The sequence below is a fragment of the Triticum urartu genome, chromosome 3A, assembly GCF_056163025.1.
Source record: "Triticum urartu cultivar PI428250 chromosome 3A, HENAU_Tu73, whole genome shotgun sequence".
In the NCBI taxonomy this organism is placed as follows: Eukaryota; Viridiplantae; Streptophyta; class Magnoliopsida; order Poales; family Poaceae; genus Triticum; species Triticum urartu.
In genome coordinates, this window is record NC_141875.1 from 727,751,171 (window position 1) to 727,769,117 (window position 17,947).

At 45.7% G+C, this 17,947-nt stretch overlaps 1 protein-coding gene across 1 annotated transcript; it reads right to left on the reverse strand.

Moving 5' to 3' along the window:
* Positions 1 to 7,774: 7,774 nt before the first annotated feature.
* On the reverse strand, positions 7,775 to 8,897 carry LOC125549445 (uncharacterized). The gene is made up of 2 exons (XM_048712856.2): positions 8,470 to 8,897; positions 7,775 to 8,379 (listed from the first exon to the last, which is right to left on the reverse strand). The coding sequence occupies exons 1-2, from the start codon at positions 8,855 to 8,857 to the stop codon at positions 7,961 to 7,963; spliced, it is 807 nt and encodes a 268-aa protein (XP_048568813.2). The 5' UTR covers positions 8,858 to 8,897; the 3' UTR covers positions 7,775 to 7,960.
* Positions 8,898 to 17,947: the final 9,050 nt, after the last annotated feature.

Genomic DNA, 17,947 nt, shown 5'->3' on the forward strand with positions numbered 1-17,947 from the left:
GCATTACGGAACGAGTAAAGAGACTTATCGGTGACGAGATTGAACTAGGTATGATGATACCGACGATCGAATCTCGGGCAAGTAACATACCGATGACAACGGGAACAATGTATGTTGTTATGCGGTTTGACCGATAAAGATCTTCGTAGAATATGTAGGAGCCAATATGAGCATCCAGGTTCCGCTATTGGTTATTGACCAGAGATCTGTCTCGATCATGTCTACATAGTTCTCGAACCCGTAGGGTCCGCACGCTTAACGTTCGATGACGATTTGTATTATGAGTTATGTGATTTGATGACCGAAGTTTGTTCGGAGTTCCGGATGAGATCACGGACATGACAAGGAGTCTCGAAATGGTTGAGACATAAAGATTGATATATTGGACGATGTTATTCAGACACCGGATGAGTTCCGAGAGGTACCAAATAATTATCGGAGTGCCAGAGGGTTATCGGAACCCCCCCCCCCCCCGAGGGAACTAATGGGCCTCAATGGGCCTTAGTGGGAAGAGAGGGAGGGACAAGAGGGGCTGCCCTCCCCCCTTGGGTCCGAATTGGACTAGGGGAAGGGGGTGGCGCCCCCTTTCCTTGCCTCCCCCCTCTTCCTTAGGTGGAAACCTACTAGGACTTGGAGTCCTAGTAGGATTCCCCTCTCCTGGCGCGCCCTTGGAGGGCCGGCCGGCCTCCCCTCCCTTCCTTTATATACGGGGGCAGGGGCACCCTAGAACACATAAGATCAATTATCTTAGCCGTGTGCGGTGCCCCCCTCCACAGTTACACACCTTGGTCATATCATTGTAGTGCTTAGGCGAAGCCCTGCGCCGGTAACTTCATCATCATTGTCGCCACGCTGTCGTGCTGACGGAACTCTCCCTCGGCCTCAGCTGGATCAAGAGTATGAGGACGTCACCGAGCTGAACGTGTGCTGGTCGCGGAGGTGCCATACGTTCGGTACTTGGATCGGTTGGATCGCGAAGAAGTTAGACTACATCAACCGCGTTACTAAACGCTTCCGCTTTTTGGTCTACGAGGGTACGTAGACACGCTCTCCCCTCTCGTTGCTATGCATCTCCTAGATAGATCTTGCGTGATCGTAGGTAAATTTTTTGATATACTGCGTTCCCCAACAGTGGCATCCGAGCCAGGTATATGGGTAGATGTTATATGCATGAGTAGAACACAAAGAGTTGTGTGCGATAATAGTCATACTGCTTACCAGCAACGTCTTACTTTGATTCGGCGGTATTGTTGGATGAAGCGGCCCGGACCGACATTACATGACCGCATTCATGAGACTGGTTCTACCGACGTGCTTTGCACATAGGTGGCTGGCGGGTGTCTGTTTCTCCAACTTTAGTTGAATCGAGTTTGACTACGCCCGATCCTTGTTGAAGGTTAAAACAACACACTTGAAAAAAAATGTTGTGGTTTTGATGCGTAGGTAAGAACGGTTCTTGCTAGAAGCCCGTAGCAGCCACGTAAAACTTGCAACAACAAAGTAGAGGACGTCTAACTTGTTTTTGCAGGGCATGTTGTGATGTGATATGGTCAAGACATGATGTGATATAATTTGTCGTATGAGATGATCATGTTTTGTTAAAGTTATCGGCAACTGACAGGAGCCTTATGGTTGTCTCTTTATTGCATAAGATGCAAGCGCTATATAATTGCTTTACTTTATCGCTATGTGATAGCAATAGTTGCAAAAGCAATAGTTGGCGAGACGACCATGTGGCGACACGTTTATAGACATCAAGAAGATGGACATCATGGTGTCATGCCAGTGACGATGGAGATCATGACAGTACTTTGGAGATAGAGATCAAAGGCACAAGATGATGATGGCCATATCATGTCACATATTTTGATTGCATGTGATGTTTATCTTTTATGCATCTTATTTTGCTTTGTACGACGGTAGCATTATAAGATGATCCCTCACTAAATTTCAAGGTATAAGTGTTCTCCCTGAGTATGCACCGTTGTGATAGTTTGTCGTGCCGAGACACCATGTGATGATCGGGTGTGATAAGCTCTACGTTCACATACAACGGGTGCAAGCCAGTTTTGCACACGCGAAATACTCGGGTTAAACTTGACGAGCCTAGCATATGCAGATATGGCCTCGGAACACTAAGACCAAAAGGTCGAACGTGAATCATATAGTAGATATGATCAACATAGTGATGTTCACCATTGAAAACTACTCCATCTCACGTGATGATCAGACATGGTTTAGTTGATATGGATCACGTGATCATTTAGATGACTAGAGGGATGTCTATCTAAGTGGGAGTTCTTAAGTAATATGATTAATTAAACTTTAATTTATCATGAACTTAGTCTTGATAGTATTTGCAAATTATGTTGTAGATCAATAGCTCGCGTTATAGCTCCCCGTTTTATTTTTTTGATATGTTCCTAGAGAAAAATAAGTTGAAAGATGATAGTAGCAACGATGCGGACTGGATCTGTGGTCCGAGGATTATCCTCATTGCTGCACAGAAGAATTATGTCCTTGATGCACCGCTAGGTGACGGACCTTTTGCAGGAGCAGATGCGGACGTTATGAACGTTTGGCAAGCTCGGTATGATGACTACTTGATAGTTTAATGCACCATGCTTTACGGCTTAGAACTGTGACTTCAAAAATATTTTGAACGACATGGAGCATATGAGATGTTCCAAGAGATGAAATTGGTATTTCGGTCTCATGCCCGTGTTGAGAGGTATGAGACCTCTGACAAGTACTTTGCCTACAATATGGAGGAGAATGGCTCAACCAGTGAGCATGTGCTCAGAATGTCTGGGCACTACAATCACTTGAATCAAGTGGGGGTTAATCTTCTGGATAATGATTTATAGAGTTCTCTAGTCACTATCACCAAGTTACTGGAACTTCATGATGAACTATAATATGCAAGGGATGACGAAAATGATTCCCGAGCTCTTCACGATGCTAAAATCAGCGAAGGTAGAAATCAAGAAAGAGCATAAAGTGTTGATGGATAACAAGACCACTAGTTTCAAGAAAAAGGGCCAAAGGAAAAGAAAGGAAACTTCAAGAAAGAATGGCAAGCAAGTTGCCACTCCCGTGAAGAAACCCAAAGCTAGACCTAAGCCTGAAACTGAGTGCTTCTACTGCAAAGGGAATGGTCACTGGAAGTGGAACTACCCCAAATACTTGACGGATAAGAAGGATGACAAAGTGAAATATATATTTGATATACATGTTATTGATCTGTACTTTACTAGTGTTCATAGTAACCCCAGGGTATTTGATACCGGTTCAGTTGCTAAGATTAGTAACTCAAAACAGGAGTTGCAAAATGAACAGAGACTAGTTAAGGGCGAGGTGACAATGTGTGTTGGAAATGATTTGAAGGTTGATAAGATCACCATCACACACTCCTTTTACCTTCGGGATTAGTATTGAACCTAAAATAAATGTTATTTGGTGTTTGGCATTGAGCATGCATATGATTGGATCATGTTTATTGCAATACGATTATTCATTTAAATCAAAGAATATTTGTTATCTGTTTACATGAATAAAATCTTCTATGGTCATACACTCAATATAAATGGTTTATTGAATCTCGATCGTAGTAATACACATATTCATAATATTGATGCTAAAAGATGCAAAGTTGATAATGATAGTGCAACATACTTGTGGCATTGCCGTTTAGGTCATATTGGTGTAAAGCGCATGAAGAAACTCCACGCAGATGGACTTTTGGAATCACTTGATGCTTGCGAACCATGCCTCATGGGCAAGATGACTAAGACTCCGTTCTCTGGAACAATGGAGCGAGCCACTCACTTATTGAAAACAATACATACTGATGTATGTAGTCCGATGAGTGTTGAGACTCGCGGCGGGTATCGTTATTTTCTGACCTTAACAAATGATTTGAGCAGATATGGGTATATCTACTTAATGAAACATAAGTCTGAAACATTTGAAAAAGTTCAAAGAATTTTCGGAGTGAAGTGGAGAATCATCGTAACACTAGTAGAAAAAGGGCCATTTGTCCCGGTTCTAGAGGGCCTTTAGTCCCGGTTCTGGAACCGGGACTAAAGGGTTGTTACTAAAGCCTCCCCCTTTAGTCCCGGTTCTTACATGAATCGGGACTAAAGGCCGTCCACATGGCCGCTGTCTGGTAACACCAACTGGGACTAAAGGTATTTTTACGAAAAAATTAATCTTTTTTAATTTTCAAATTTCTGAATTATTTTCCAATTTAATCTCTAATCACCCTCATCACTACTCAATTTAACCTCTAATCTCTAATCACCCCTCATTATTCCAAATCATCTAACTTTCGGGTCGGTCACCCATCCTCTCACTACTCCAGCCTAAGCACGCTTAACTTCCGGGTTCTATTCCCCCTCATTTCCAAGCTTGCACTTGTTGTTTTCCTGACAATAGTAAGATGCCAATCCTATTAACCCTCAGGAGTTTAGCTTGAGCATGAAGTCACACGTTTCACCGTTTGAGTTTGAAACTATTATTCTAAAAAACAATAATTATTTAGTAACACTAATATTTCTTAAATAAGTAGTTTGACCATTGTTTGACCACAGTTTGACCAGATTTGACCAAAATTCAAAAAAATGAAATAATTATTTTGTAACACTAATATTTTTGAATAATTATGTAGTAACACTAATATTTTTTGAATAAGTAGTTTGACCATAGTTTGACCACAGTTTGACCAGATTTGACCAAAATTCAAAAAAACTGTAATAATTATTTAGTAACACTAATATTCTTGAATAATTATTTAGTGACACTAATACTTCTTGAATAAGTAGTTTGACCTGATTTAACCAAAATTAAAAAAAAAACTAAAATTTGAGCATAACTTTTTTTCCTTTTAGAATTTAAGGATTCTAAAAATTTGCAAACAGGCCGTAGGCTATCAAAATTGGATGCGGATTTTCGTGCTGAACATTTTGATATATTATACGTTTTTTCGACATCATATGCAAAAGTTTAGCCGTTTTACTTTTTCATGACACTTTTTTGCAAAGCATGTCCAAAATTTTTAATTTTCCTAACTAGTAGATGTAGTAATATAACTACATCTCGAAGGATTTTATTTTTAAAGTTTTTATCATTTTCTTTTACTTTTTACAAAACTAAAAAGGCGATCCACGGGGGGGTGGGGGTAGAGTTTGAAAATGGGACCTTTAATACCGGTTTGAGACGCGAACCGGGACTAAAGGGCATTGCACCTTTTAGTCCCGGTTCGTGTCTCAAACCGGGACTAAAGGTCTAATCTTTAATCCCGGTTTGAGATACGAACCGGGACTAAAGGGCATCGCACCCTTTAGTCCCGGTTCTGTCTCAAACCGGGACTAAAGGGCTCATTTGAACCGGGATTAATGCCTTTAGCCGCACGAACCGAGACCAATGCTCACATTAGTCCCGGTTCGTGACTGAACCGGGACTAATGGGCTTATCTGGCCCGAACGAAAGCCCTATTTTCTACTAGTGTAACAAGAAAATAAAGTTTCTACGATCTGATCGTGGAGGCGAATATTTGAGTTACAAGTTTGACCTTCATTTAAAATAAAGTGCAATAGTTTCACAACTCACGCCACCTGGAACACCATAGTGTAATGGTGTGTCCAAACGTCGTAACCGTACTATATTAGATATGGTGCGATCAATGATGTCTCTTACCGATTTAGCACTATCGTTTTGGGGTTATGCATCAGAGACAACTGCATTCACGTTAAATAGGGCACCATCTAAATCCGTTGAGATGGCACCAGATGAACTGTGGTTTGGCAAAAAACCTAAGTTGTCGTTTCTTAAAGTTTGGGGCTGCGATGCTTATGTGAAATCTATGAAAGCTTTTTCCATGCAATGAGGCAACGATTTTTTGTTGTAATAGGCAACGAGGAAAGCTACAACCAGGAAGACGACAAAGTGTGCCCGACGACGACCGGTTGCGAATTTGTTGCAACCCGCAGTGGAAAGCTACCATTGGCGACCAAATTTGCTGCAACTGGTGTGCTGTGGTCCGGCCGACATGCGGTAGTGTGACGAGCGGAGACATGGATGACCACAGCGACATGGGTTTGCTATAACCGGTGCGCTTTTTTTCTACCATCGCGTTGATCGCGTGCTATGAGTAGTGCGGCGACAGGGAGTTGCTACCTCGACGACCGATATTGGAACCGGCGTGATCCATTGTGCGGGTACTGCACCCATCGGGAAAAAAGCTTCAACCTTGGTGGGAGAAGGCTTGAACCGTCAAGGACATAAGGTCCTTCCAGCGGGAGACGAACGGGGAGCTGCGAATGGGGCTGAGGTATCAAGTGCATGGCGGAGGGTACCACGGTCACAGCCGGAGACGAATTGGTGTGCAGCGGTCCAACCGGCATGCAGTGGTGTGGGTGGTGGCTGGTGCCTGGTGGTGCGGGTTCCCCTGGAGTCCGCGTGGTACGGAAGAAGATGAGGGTAAAAGACGATTGGATAAGAGTGCTTCCGTCACCTGTTTTTTTTAGTGGTGCTCCCGTCACCTAGTACTTGCATGATCCAGTGATCGCAAGGCCCGCATGCATTCGGCGCCCCGGAAGCAAACATTTCACATATCTATATCTATATCTATACTAATATAAAAAGACTCAAAAGGGCAGATTCAATTAATCTCGACCATCAAATCATGTCAATCGAACGACCTAGACTGTTTCAATGTCGAAGACTCAACATGTTTAGCGTGAAGTTAATTTCATGCCAAATATAATACTAATCACATAATAACACGCAAATAATATCCTACTTAATATCCGCATGCATTTAATATACTTTCAAATTAACGTGCATTGCACATACACATTGACTAGTAGTATTAAGTATCACATGTCCTTACTACAAATATAAAGTGTATTCTACTTTCTACCATCTTTCTCCATAGTGTCCAAATAGAAAGTGGTGATTGATTATCTACCTCTGTAGTGGAATTAGAGTTGTTATGATCTTGATTCATAACCAATGTTTCACTGATCTACGTCCTTCATGTTGAAGAGAAACAACTACATTGTTTATCTATAATAACTGTGCATGATTCCCCTGCTTCTTGGGTACAATCAAACTAACTTGGTCTCTCATGACTTCAAATGTGTTTTACTCATTCTTCTCCATTAATTGGGCATGTGGTTCTATCTAAACGTTTCTTGAAAATCCATATGTTCCAGTTTTATTGTCCAATAGTGGCAAGCATTTTCTGAATTCATAATAGTCATATGCACAGTTGCATCCCAAGTTCTCACAGATATCAAACACCTAATATATTAACATCATATTTCTTCTATTCAAAAAAATAACATAAAAATCTCTTCAATGCTTTTCAACATCCATGTTTTGAAAATCACTAGCCCGTGCGGACACAGAGTTGACTAGTTTTTTTAGACAAACACATGTTTGACTAGTTTTTTTTTTGAGACAAACACAGGGTTGACTAGTATAACAAACTAACTTTTTCATCGCGCAGTGTGGCCCTTGGCCACCCGTTGTGCAGAGCATTTGGTTGTTCGGCGTTGCCCTTTGGTACATCTGGACAATTCATATATTTTCTCTCTTTCTTGTGATTTTTTTCTGAACAATGCACCAATCACCATGCGTGTAAGCAGGAAGGGAATACGTATTCTGAATTTGATATTCTCTACGTGCTCTCGATTTTTTTTGATATTCTCTAAAACAATAAATAAATAAGCTAAGCTGAACGTATAGGAGATTAATATATTCTCACACTTATTTCATTACACAATACGTACATACATAGTAGATCGGATATTGAGTACACATGATCTATAGTATACCCAACTTAGTTAGAGCCGATGGATGTACTTCTTATCTATAGAAGAGTAACCTCACAGAATAATCTATATCGATATCCAGCAAGCATAATCACTAGCTCTGCTTGATGAGTGTACACCCATCAGTTGTTGCTGTTGTTGGTCGACGCGGATACATCGGCCGCTGGCGGGCATGGGCATGGCGGCTTGGGCTTGGGCTTGGGCGGACACGGATTGGGCTTGGGCTTGGGCTTAGGCTTGGGCGCATGAGGAGGGCACGGCCGCTTCGGCGGGGTTGGCCTCGGCGGCTTGGGCTTCGGTGAACCACCGTGGTTCGGAGGTGTGGGCTTCGGTGAACCACCGTGGTTCGGAGGTGTGGGCTTCGGTGAACCACCGTGGTTCGGAGGTGTGGGCTTCGGTGAACCACCGTGGTTCGGAGGTGCGGGCTTTGGCGGAGTGGGCTTCGGGCCTGGCGGCTTCGGGCTTGGTGGCTTCGGGCCCGGGCTCGGCTGCTTGTGGTAGCATTTGTCCCCGCATGCTTTGTAGCATTCCGCCTGCTTACCTGCAAAAACCAATCAAAAGACAGATGATAGCTTATATACGGGCAAGTAGTTGAGAAGCACAATTTGACGGCGGTGTATAGGTTACGTACATGGCGGCAGCTTGACGCAGGTCTCGGAGACGCACATCTGGTAGCATACCGGCGGCAGGGCCTTGTAGCAGTCCACGATGCACGCCTTGTTGCACTTGCAGTAGCTCTCGTACCCGCCGGCGACGTGGACGGCTGCACCACCATCGGTGGGGTGCACGATGGCAGCGGTACCGTCGATGGAGTTGACGGGGACGGAGGCGGCCGCTGCACCGTTGTCGTCCACGGCTGTGTGGGCGGCGGGGTTGCGGTAGCCGCCGCACTTCTGCTGCATGCAGGAGGAGTAGCACTGCCAGCAGTGGGCTTCCTGGGGACCCGCTGCCCCCGCCACGGCGGAGAGTGCCGCCACGGCCAGGAGGGCGGCGAGCTTGGCCGCCGCCATGGTGACCATGTATGCTTCGCCGGCGAAAAGTACGTGTGCGGAGACGGAGATCGATGGAGCGTGGATGGCTCTGCAGAACAAAGGTGGTGTTGTATATATACAGCGCGCGTGTACATCTTCTTCGCGGGTACCATACGTCGTCGTCATGCACGCAGATGGAGTGCACGGGGCAGTACGAACTGAACCAGTTGGCCGGCGCGCGTACGTCCGGCGAATTAAGTGCAGAACGTACGTGCCTCCATGCTTAATTTGCTCTTCACATGCGTCGCGCGTGAATGCATTTGGTTAATTTGTTCGACCGTCTCCTGCGCATCATCGGTCACACGTTTTGCACAGCTCTGCCATCCCTCCCTAAACTGCGGTCTTTTCCTTTCCACCCTTCGAGAGAGACTAGCTGACATGGTTTACCTCCTGTTTGAGATCACAAAGTTGTGACCGTGGGAGGTTAACAAAGTTTGCATTTCTTTTCTAGAAAAGGAGGTTTAGAGCATCTACAGTCGGGCCTGGCAAATCCGAGCTCTTATATGTCTGTGGATGCGCCCGGCACGCCCACGGACAGAGTCGGACAACCCCTCATATGTAGGGCCCGGTAGCCACACACGGCTCAAATCCGAAACCTCAAATTCATGCCAATACATGCATGTCCATCATACACGTCAACATCACACGTAAACAACACATGTTGGTAGCGAAAATACATAGTTCGGACATAAAATTTATGATAAGTATGTTGGGGAACGTTGCAGAAAACAAAAATTTTTCTACGGTTTCACTAAGATCCATCTATGAGTTCATCTAGCAACGAGTGATCGGATTGCATCTACATACCTTTGTAGATCATGCGCGGAAGCGTTCAAAGAACGGGGATGAGGAAGTCGTACTCGACGTGATCCAAATCACCGGAGATCCTAGCGCCGAACGGACGGCACCTCCGCGTTCAACACACGTACGGTCAGCATGACGTCTCCTCCTTCTTGATCCAGCAAGGGGGAAGGAGAGGCTGATGAAGATCCAGGGGCACTACGGCGTGGTGGTGGATGCAGGGGTCACCGCAGCAGGGCTTCGCCGTTCTACTACGAGAGGGAGAGGTGTTGCAGGGGAGAGGGAGGCGCCAAGACTCAAGGGTGCGGCTGCCCCCTCCCTCCCCCCTTTATATAGGCCCACCTAGGGGGTGCGCCAGCCCTAGGAGATGGGATCTCCTAGGGGGGGGGGCGGCCAAGGGGTGGAGTGCCCCCCAAGCCAGGTGGGGCGCCCCCACCCTAGGATTCCCAACCCTAGGCGCATGGGGTGGGCCAAGGGGGGCGCACCAGCCCACTATGGGCTGGTTCCCCTCCCCACTTTGGCCCATGGGGCCCTCCGGGATGGGTGGCCCCACCCGGTGGACCCCCGGGATCCTTTCGGTGGTCCCGGTACAATACCGGTGACCCCCGAAACTCTCCCGATGGCCGAAACTGCACTTCCTATATATAATTCTTCACCTCCGGACCATTCCGGAACTCCTTGTGACGTCCAGGATCTCATCCGGGACTCCGAACAACTTTCGGGTTACTGCATATTCATATCTCTACAACCCTAGCGTCACCGAACCTTAAGTGTGTAGACCCTACGGGTTCGGGAGACATGTAGACATGACCGAGATTGGTCACCGGTCAATAACCAACAGCGGGAACTGGATACCCATATTGGCTCCCACATGCTCCTCGATGATCTCATCGGATGAACCACGATGTCGAGGATTCAAGCAACCCCGTATACAATTCCCTTTGTCAATCGGTACGTTACTTGCCCGAGATTCGATCGTCGGTATCCCAATACCTCGTTCAATCTCGTTACCGGCAAGTCACTTTACTCGTACCATAATGCATGATCCCGTGACCAGACACTTGGTCACTTTGAGCTCATTGTGATGATGCATTACCGAGTGGGCCCAGAGATACCTCTTCGTCATACGGAGTGAAAAATCTCAGTCTTGATCCGTGTCAACCCAACAGACACTTTCGAAGATACCCGTAGTATACCTTTATAGTCACCCAGTTACGTTGTGACGTTTGGTACACCCAAAGCACTCCTACGGTATCCGGGAGTTACACGATCTCATGGTCTAAGGAAAAGATACTTGACATTGGAAAGACTCTAGCAAATGAACTATACGATCTTGTGCTATGTTTAGGATTGGGTCTTGTCCATCACATCATTCTCCTAATGATGTGATCCCGTTATCAATGACATCCCCATGTCCATAGCCAGGAAACCATGACTATCTGTTGATCAACGAGCTAGTCAACTAGAGGCTCACTAGGGACACATTGTGGTCTATGTATTCACACATGTATTACGATTTCCGGATAATACAATTAAAGCATGAATAATAGACAATTATCATGAACAAGGAAATATAATAATTATTTTATTATTGCCTCTAGGGCATATTTCCAACAGTCTCCCACTTGCACTAGAGTCAATCATCTAGTTACATTGTGATGAATCGAACACCCATAGAATTCTGGTGTTGATCATGTTTTGCTCTAGGGAGAGGTTTAGTCAACGGATCTGCTACATTCAGGTCCATATGTACTTTACAAATCTCTATGTCTCCATTTTGAACACTTTCACGAATGGAGTTGAAGCGACGCTTGATATGCCTGGTCTTCCTGTGAAACCAGGGCTCCTTGGCAAGGGCAATAGCTCCAGTGTTGTCACAGAAGAGAGTCATCGGGCCCGATGCATTGGGTATGACTCCTAGGTCGGTAATGAACTCCTTCACCCAGGCTGCTTCGTGTGCTGCCTCCGAGGCTGCCATGTACTCCGCTTCACATGTAGATCCCGCCACAACGCTTTGCTTGCAACTGCACCAGCTTACTGCCCCACCATTCAAAATATACACGTATCCGGTTTGTGACTTAGAGTCATCCAGATCTGTGTCGAAGCTAGCGTCGACGTAACCCTTTACGACGAGCTCTTCGTCACCTCCATAAACAAGAAACATTTCCTTAGTCCTTTTCAGGTACTTCAGGATATTCTTGACCGCTGTCCAGTGTTCCTTGCCGGGATTACTTTGGTACCTACCTACCAAACTTACGGCAAGGTTTACATCAGGTCTGGTACACAGCATGGCATACATAATAGAACCTATGGCTGAGGCATAGGGGATGACACTCATCTCTTCTATATCTTCTGTCGTGGTCGGACATTGAGCTGAGCTCAATTTCACACCTTGCAACACAGGCAAGAACCCCTTCTTAGACTGATCCATATTGAACTTCTTCAATATCTTATCAAGGTATGTGCTTTGTGAAAGACCTATGAGGCGTCTTGATCTATCTCTATAGATCTTGATGCCTAATATATAAGCAGCTTCTCCAAGGTCCTTCGTTGAAAAACTCTTATTCAAGTAGGCCTTAATGCTGTCCAAAAGCTCTATATCATTTCCCATCAAAAGTATGTCATCTACATATAATATGAGAAATGCTACAGAGCTCCCACTCACTTTCTTGTAAACGCAGGCTTCTCCATAAGTCTGCATAAACCCAAACGCTTTGATCATCTCATCAAAGCGAATGTTCCAACTCCGAGATGCTTGCACCAGCCCATAAATCGAGCGTTGGAGCTTGCACACCTTGTCAGCATTCTTAGGATCGACAAAACCTTCCGGCTGCATCATATACAGTTCTTCCTTAAGATAACCGTTAAGGAATGCCGTTTTGACGTCCATCTGCCATATCTCATAATCATAGTATGCGGCAATTGCTAACATGATTCGGACGGACTTCAGCTTTGCTATGGGAGAGAATGTCTCATCGTAGTCAACCCCTTAAACTTGTCGATAACCCTTAGCGACAAGCCTAGCTTTATAGATGGTCACATTACCATCCGCGTCTGTCTTCTTCTTAAAGATCCATTTATTTTCTATGGCTCGCCGATCATCGGGTAAGTCAGTCAAATTCCATACTTCGTTTTCATACATGGATCCTATCTCGGATTTCATGGCTGGAAGCCATTTGTCGGAATCCGGGCCCGCCATCGCTTCTTCATAGTTCGAAGGTTCACCGTTGTCTAACAACATGATTTCCAAGACAGGGTTGCCGTACCACTCTGGTGCGGAACGTGTCCTTGTGGACCTTCGAAGTTCAGTAGGAGCTTGATCAGAAGTATCTTGATCATCATCATTAACTTCCTCTCTAATTGGTGCAGGCACCACAGGAACATTTTCCTGAGTTGCGCCACTTTCCGGTTCAAGAGGTAATACTTCATCAAGTTCTACTTTCCTCCCACTTACTTCTTTCGAGAGAAACTCCTTCTCTAGAAAGGATCCATTCTTGGCAACAAAGATCTTGTCTTCGGATCTGAGGTAGAAGGTATACCCAATAGTTTCTTTAGGGTATCCTATGAAGACGCATTTTTCCGACTTGGGTTCGAGCTTTTCAGGTTGAAGTTTCTTGACATAAGCATCGCATCCCCAAACTTTTAGAAACGACAGCTTAGGCTTCTTCCCAAACCATAATTCAAACGGTGTCGTCTCAACGGATTTCGACGAAGCCCTATTTAAAGTGAATGCGGCAGTCTCTAAAGCATAGCCCCAAAATGACAGCGGTAAATCGGTAAGAGACATCATAGATCGCACCATATCCAATAGAGTGCGATTACGACGTTCGGACACACCATTACGCTGAGGTGTTCCAGGCGGCGTGAGTTGTGAAACTATTCCACATTTTCTTAAGTGTGTACCAAATTCGTGACTCAAGTATTCTCCTCCACGATCTGATCGCAAAAACTTGATTTTTCTGTCACGTTGATTCTCAACCTCACTCTAAAATTCCTTGAACTTTTCAAAGGTTTCAGACTTGTGTTTCATTAAGTAGATATACCCATATCTACTCAAGTTATCAGTGAGGGTGAGAACATAACGATAGCCACCACGAGCCTCAACACTCATTGGACCGCACACATCAGTATGTATGATTTCCAATAGGTTGGTTGCTCGCTCCATTGTTCCTGAGAATAGAGTCTTGGTCATCTTACCCATGAGGCATGGTTCGCACGTGTCAAATGATTCGTAATCAAGAGACTCTAAAAGTCCATCTGCATGGAGCTTCTTCATGCGTTTGACACCTATGTGACCAAGGCGGCAGTGCCACAAATATGTGGGACTATCATTATCAACCTTACATCTTTTGGTATTCACACTATGAATATGTGTAGCATTACGCTCGAGATTCATTAAGAATAAACCATTCACCATAGGAGCATGACCATAAAACATATCTCTCATATAAATGGAACAACCATTATTCTCGGATTTAAATGAGTAGCCATCTCGTATTAAACGAGATCCTGATACAATGTTCATGCTCAAACTTGGCACTAAATAACAATTATTGAGGTTCAAAACTAACCCCGTAGGTAAATGTAGAGGTAGCGTGCCGACGGCGATCACATCGACCTTGGAACCATTCCCGACGCGCATCGTCACCTCGTCCTTCGCTAGTCTCCGTTTATTCCGCAGCTCCTGCTTTGAGTTACAAATGTGAGCAACTGCACCGGTATCAAATACCCAGGAGCTACTACGAGTACTGGTAAGGTACACATCAATTACATGTATATCACATATACCTTTCGTTTTGCCGGCCTTCTTGTCCGCTAAGTATTTGGGGCAGTTCCGCTTCCAGTGACCACTTCCCTTGCAATAAAAACACTCAGTCTCGGGCTTGGGTCTATTCTTTGGCTTCTTCCCGGCAGCTTGCTTACCGGGCGCGGCAACTCCCTTGCCGTCCTTTTTGAAGTTCTTCTTACCCTTGCCTTTCTTGAACTTAGTGGTTTTATTCACCATCAGCACTTGATGTTCCTTTTTGACTTCTACCTCTGCTGATTTCAGCATTGCAAATACTTCAGGAATGGTCTTTTCCATCCCCTGCATATTGAAGTTCATCACAAAGCTCTTGTAGCTCGGTGGAAGCGACTGAAGGATTCTGTCAATGACCGCATCATCCGGGAGATTAACTCCCAGCTGAGTTAAGCGGTTATTCCAGACATAGTGAGTATGTGCTCACTGACAGAACTATTTTCCTCCATCTTACAGCTGAAGAACTTGTCGGAGACTTCATATCTCTCGACCCGGGCATGAGCTTGGAAAATCATTTTCAGCTCTTCGAACATCTCATATACTCCATGTTTCTCAAAACGCTTTTGGAGCCCCGGTTCTAAGCTGTAAAGCATGCCGCACTGAACGAGGGAGTAATCATCAGCACGTGTCTGCCAAGCGTTCATAACGTCTTGGTTCTGTGGGACGGGTGCGTCACCTAGCGGTGCTTGTAGAACATATTCTTTCTTGGCAGCTATGAGGATGATCCTCAGGTTCCGGACCCAGTCCGTATAATTGCTGCCATCGTCTTTCAGCTTGGTTTTCTCTAGGAACGCGTTGAAGTTGAGGACAACGTGGGCCATTTGATCTACAAGACATATTGTAAAGATTTTAGACTAAGTTCATGATAATTAAGTTCATCTAATCAAATTATATAATGAACTCCCACTTAGATAGAAATCCCTCCAGTCATCTAAGTATAACATGATCCGAGTTAACTAGGCCATGTCCGATCATCACATGAGACGGACTAGTCAACATCGGTGAACATCTTCATGTTGATCATATCTTCTATACGACTCATGCTCGACCTTTCTGTCTTCTGTGTTCCGAGGCCATGTCTGTACATGCTAGGCTCGTCAAGTCAACCTAAGTGTTTGCATGTGTAAATCTGTCTTACACCCGTTGTATGTGAACGTTGGAATCTATCACACCCGATCATCACGTGGTGCTTCGAAACAACGAACTGTCGCAACGGTGCACAGTTAGGGGGGAACACTTTCTTGAAATTATTATGAGGGATCATCTTATTTACTACCGCCGTTCTAAGTAAACAAGATGGAAAAACATGATAAACATCACATGCAATCAAATAATAATAGTGACATGATATGGCCAATATCACATAGCTCCTTTGATCTCCATCTTGGGGCTCCATGATCATCTTGTCACCGGCATGACACCATGATCTCCATCATCATGATCTCCATCATCGTGTCTCCATGAAGTTGCTCGCCAACTATTACTTCTACTACTATGGCTAACACGTTTAGCAATAAAGTAAAGTAATTTACATGGCGTTTCTCAATGACACGCAGGTCATACAAAAATAAAGACAACTCCTATGGCTCCTGCCGGTTGTCATACTCATCGACATGCAAGTCGTGATTCCTATTACAAGAACATGATCTCATACATCACATATATGTCATTCATCATTCATCACAACTTTGGCCATATCACATCACAAAGCACTTGCTGCAAAAACAAGTTAGACGTCCTCTAATTGTTGTTGCAAGTTTTACGTGGCTGCAATAGGGTTCTAGCAAGAACGTTTTCTTACCTACGTAATAGCCACAACGTGATTTGTCAACTTCTATTTACCCTTCATAAGGACCCTTTTCATCGAATCCGCTCCAACTAAAGTGGGAGAGACAGACACCCGCTAGCCACCTTATGCAACTAGTGCATGTCAGTCGGTGGAACCAGTCTCACGTAAGCGTACGTGTAAGGTCGGTCCGGGCCGCTTCATCCCACAATACCGCTGAAGCAAAATAAGACTAGTAGCGGCAAGAAAGTTGACAACATCTACGCCCACAACAAATTGTGTTCTACTCGTGCAAAGAGAACTACGCATAGACCTAGCTCGTGATGCCACTGTTGGGGAACGTTGCAGAAAACAAAAATTTTCCTACGGTTTCACCAAGATCCATCTATGAGTTCATCTAGCAACGAGTGATCGGATTGCATCTACATACCTTTGTAGATCACGCGCGGAAGCGTTCAAAGAACGGGGATGAGGAAGTCGTACTCGACGTGATCCAAATCACCGGAGATCCTAGCGCCGAACAGACGGCACCTCCGCGTTCAACACACGTACGGTCAGCGTGACGTCTCCTCCTTCTTGATCCAGCAAGGGAGAAGGAGAGGTTGATGAAGATCCAGCAGCACGACGGCGTGGTGGTGGATGCAGGGGTCACCGCAGCAGGGCTTCGCCGTTCTACTACGAGAGGGAGAGGTGTTGCAGGGGAGAGGGAGGCGCCAAGACTCAAGGGTGCGGCTGCCCCCTCCCTCCCCCCTTTATATAGGCCCACCTAGGGGGTGCGCCAGCCCTAGGAGATGGGATCTCCTAGGGGGGGGGGGCGGCCAAGGGGTGGAGTGCCCCCCAAGCCAGGTGGGGCGCCCCCACCCTAGGATTCCCAACCCTAGGCGCATGGGGTGGGCCAAGGGGGGCGCACCAGCCCACTATGGGCTGGTTCCCCTCCCCACTTTGGCCCATGGGGCCCTCCGGGATGGGTGGCCCCACCCGGTGGACCCCCGGGATCCTTTCGGTGGTCCCGGTACAATACCGGTGACCCCCGAAACTCTCCCGATGGCCGAAACTGCACTTCCTATATATAATTCTTCACCTCCGGACCATTCCGGAACTCCTCGTGACGTCCAGGATCTCATCCGGGACTCCGAACAACTTTCGGGTTACTGCATATTCATATCTCTACAACCCTAGCGTCACCGAACCTTAAGTGTGTAGACCCTACGGGTTCGGGAGACATGTAGACATGACCGAGATTGGTCACCGGTCAATAACCAACAGCGGGAACTGGATACCCATATTGGCTCCCACATGCTCCTCGATGATCTCATCGGATGAACCACGATGTCGAGGATTCAAGCAACCCCGTATACAATTCCCTTTGTCAATCGGTACGTTACTTGCCCGAGATTCGATCGTCGGTATCCCAATACCTCGTTCAATCTCATTACCGGCAAGTCACTTTACTCGTACCGTAATGCATGATCTCGTGACCAGACACTTGGTCACTTTGAGCTCATTGTGATGATGCATTACCGAGTGGCCCCAGAGATACCTCTTCGTCATACGGAGTGAAAAATCTCAGTCTTGATTCGTGTCAACCCAACAGACACTTTCGGAGATACCCGTAGTATACCTTTATAGTCACCCAGTTACGTTGTGACGTTTGGTACACCCAAAGCACTCCTACGGTATCCGGGAGTTACAC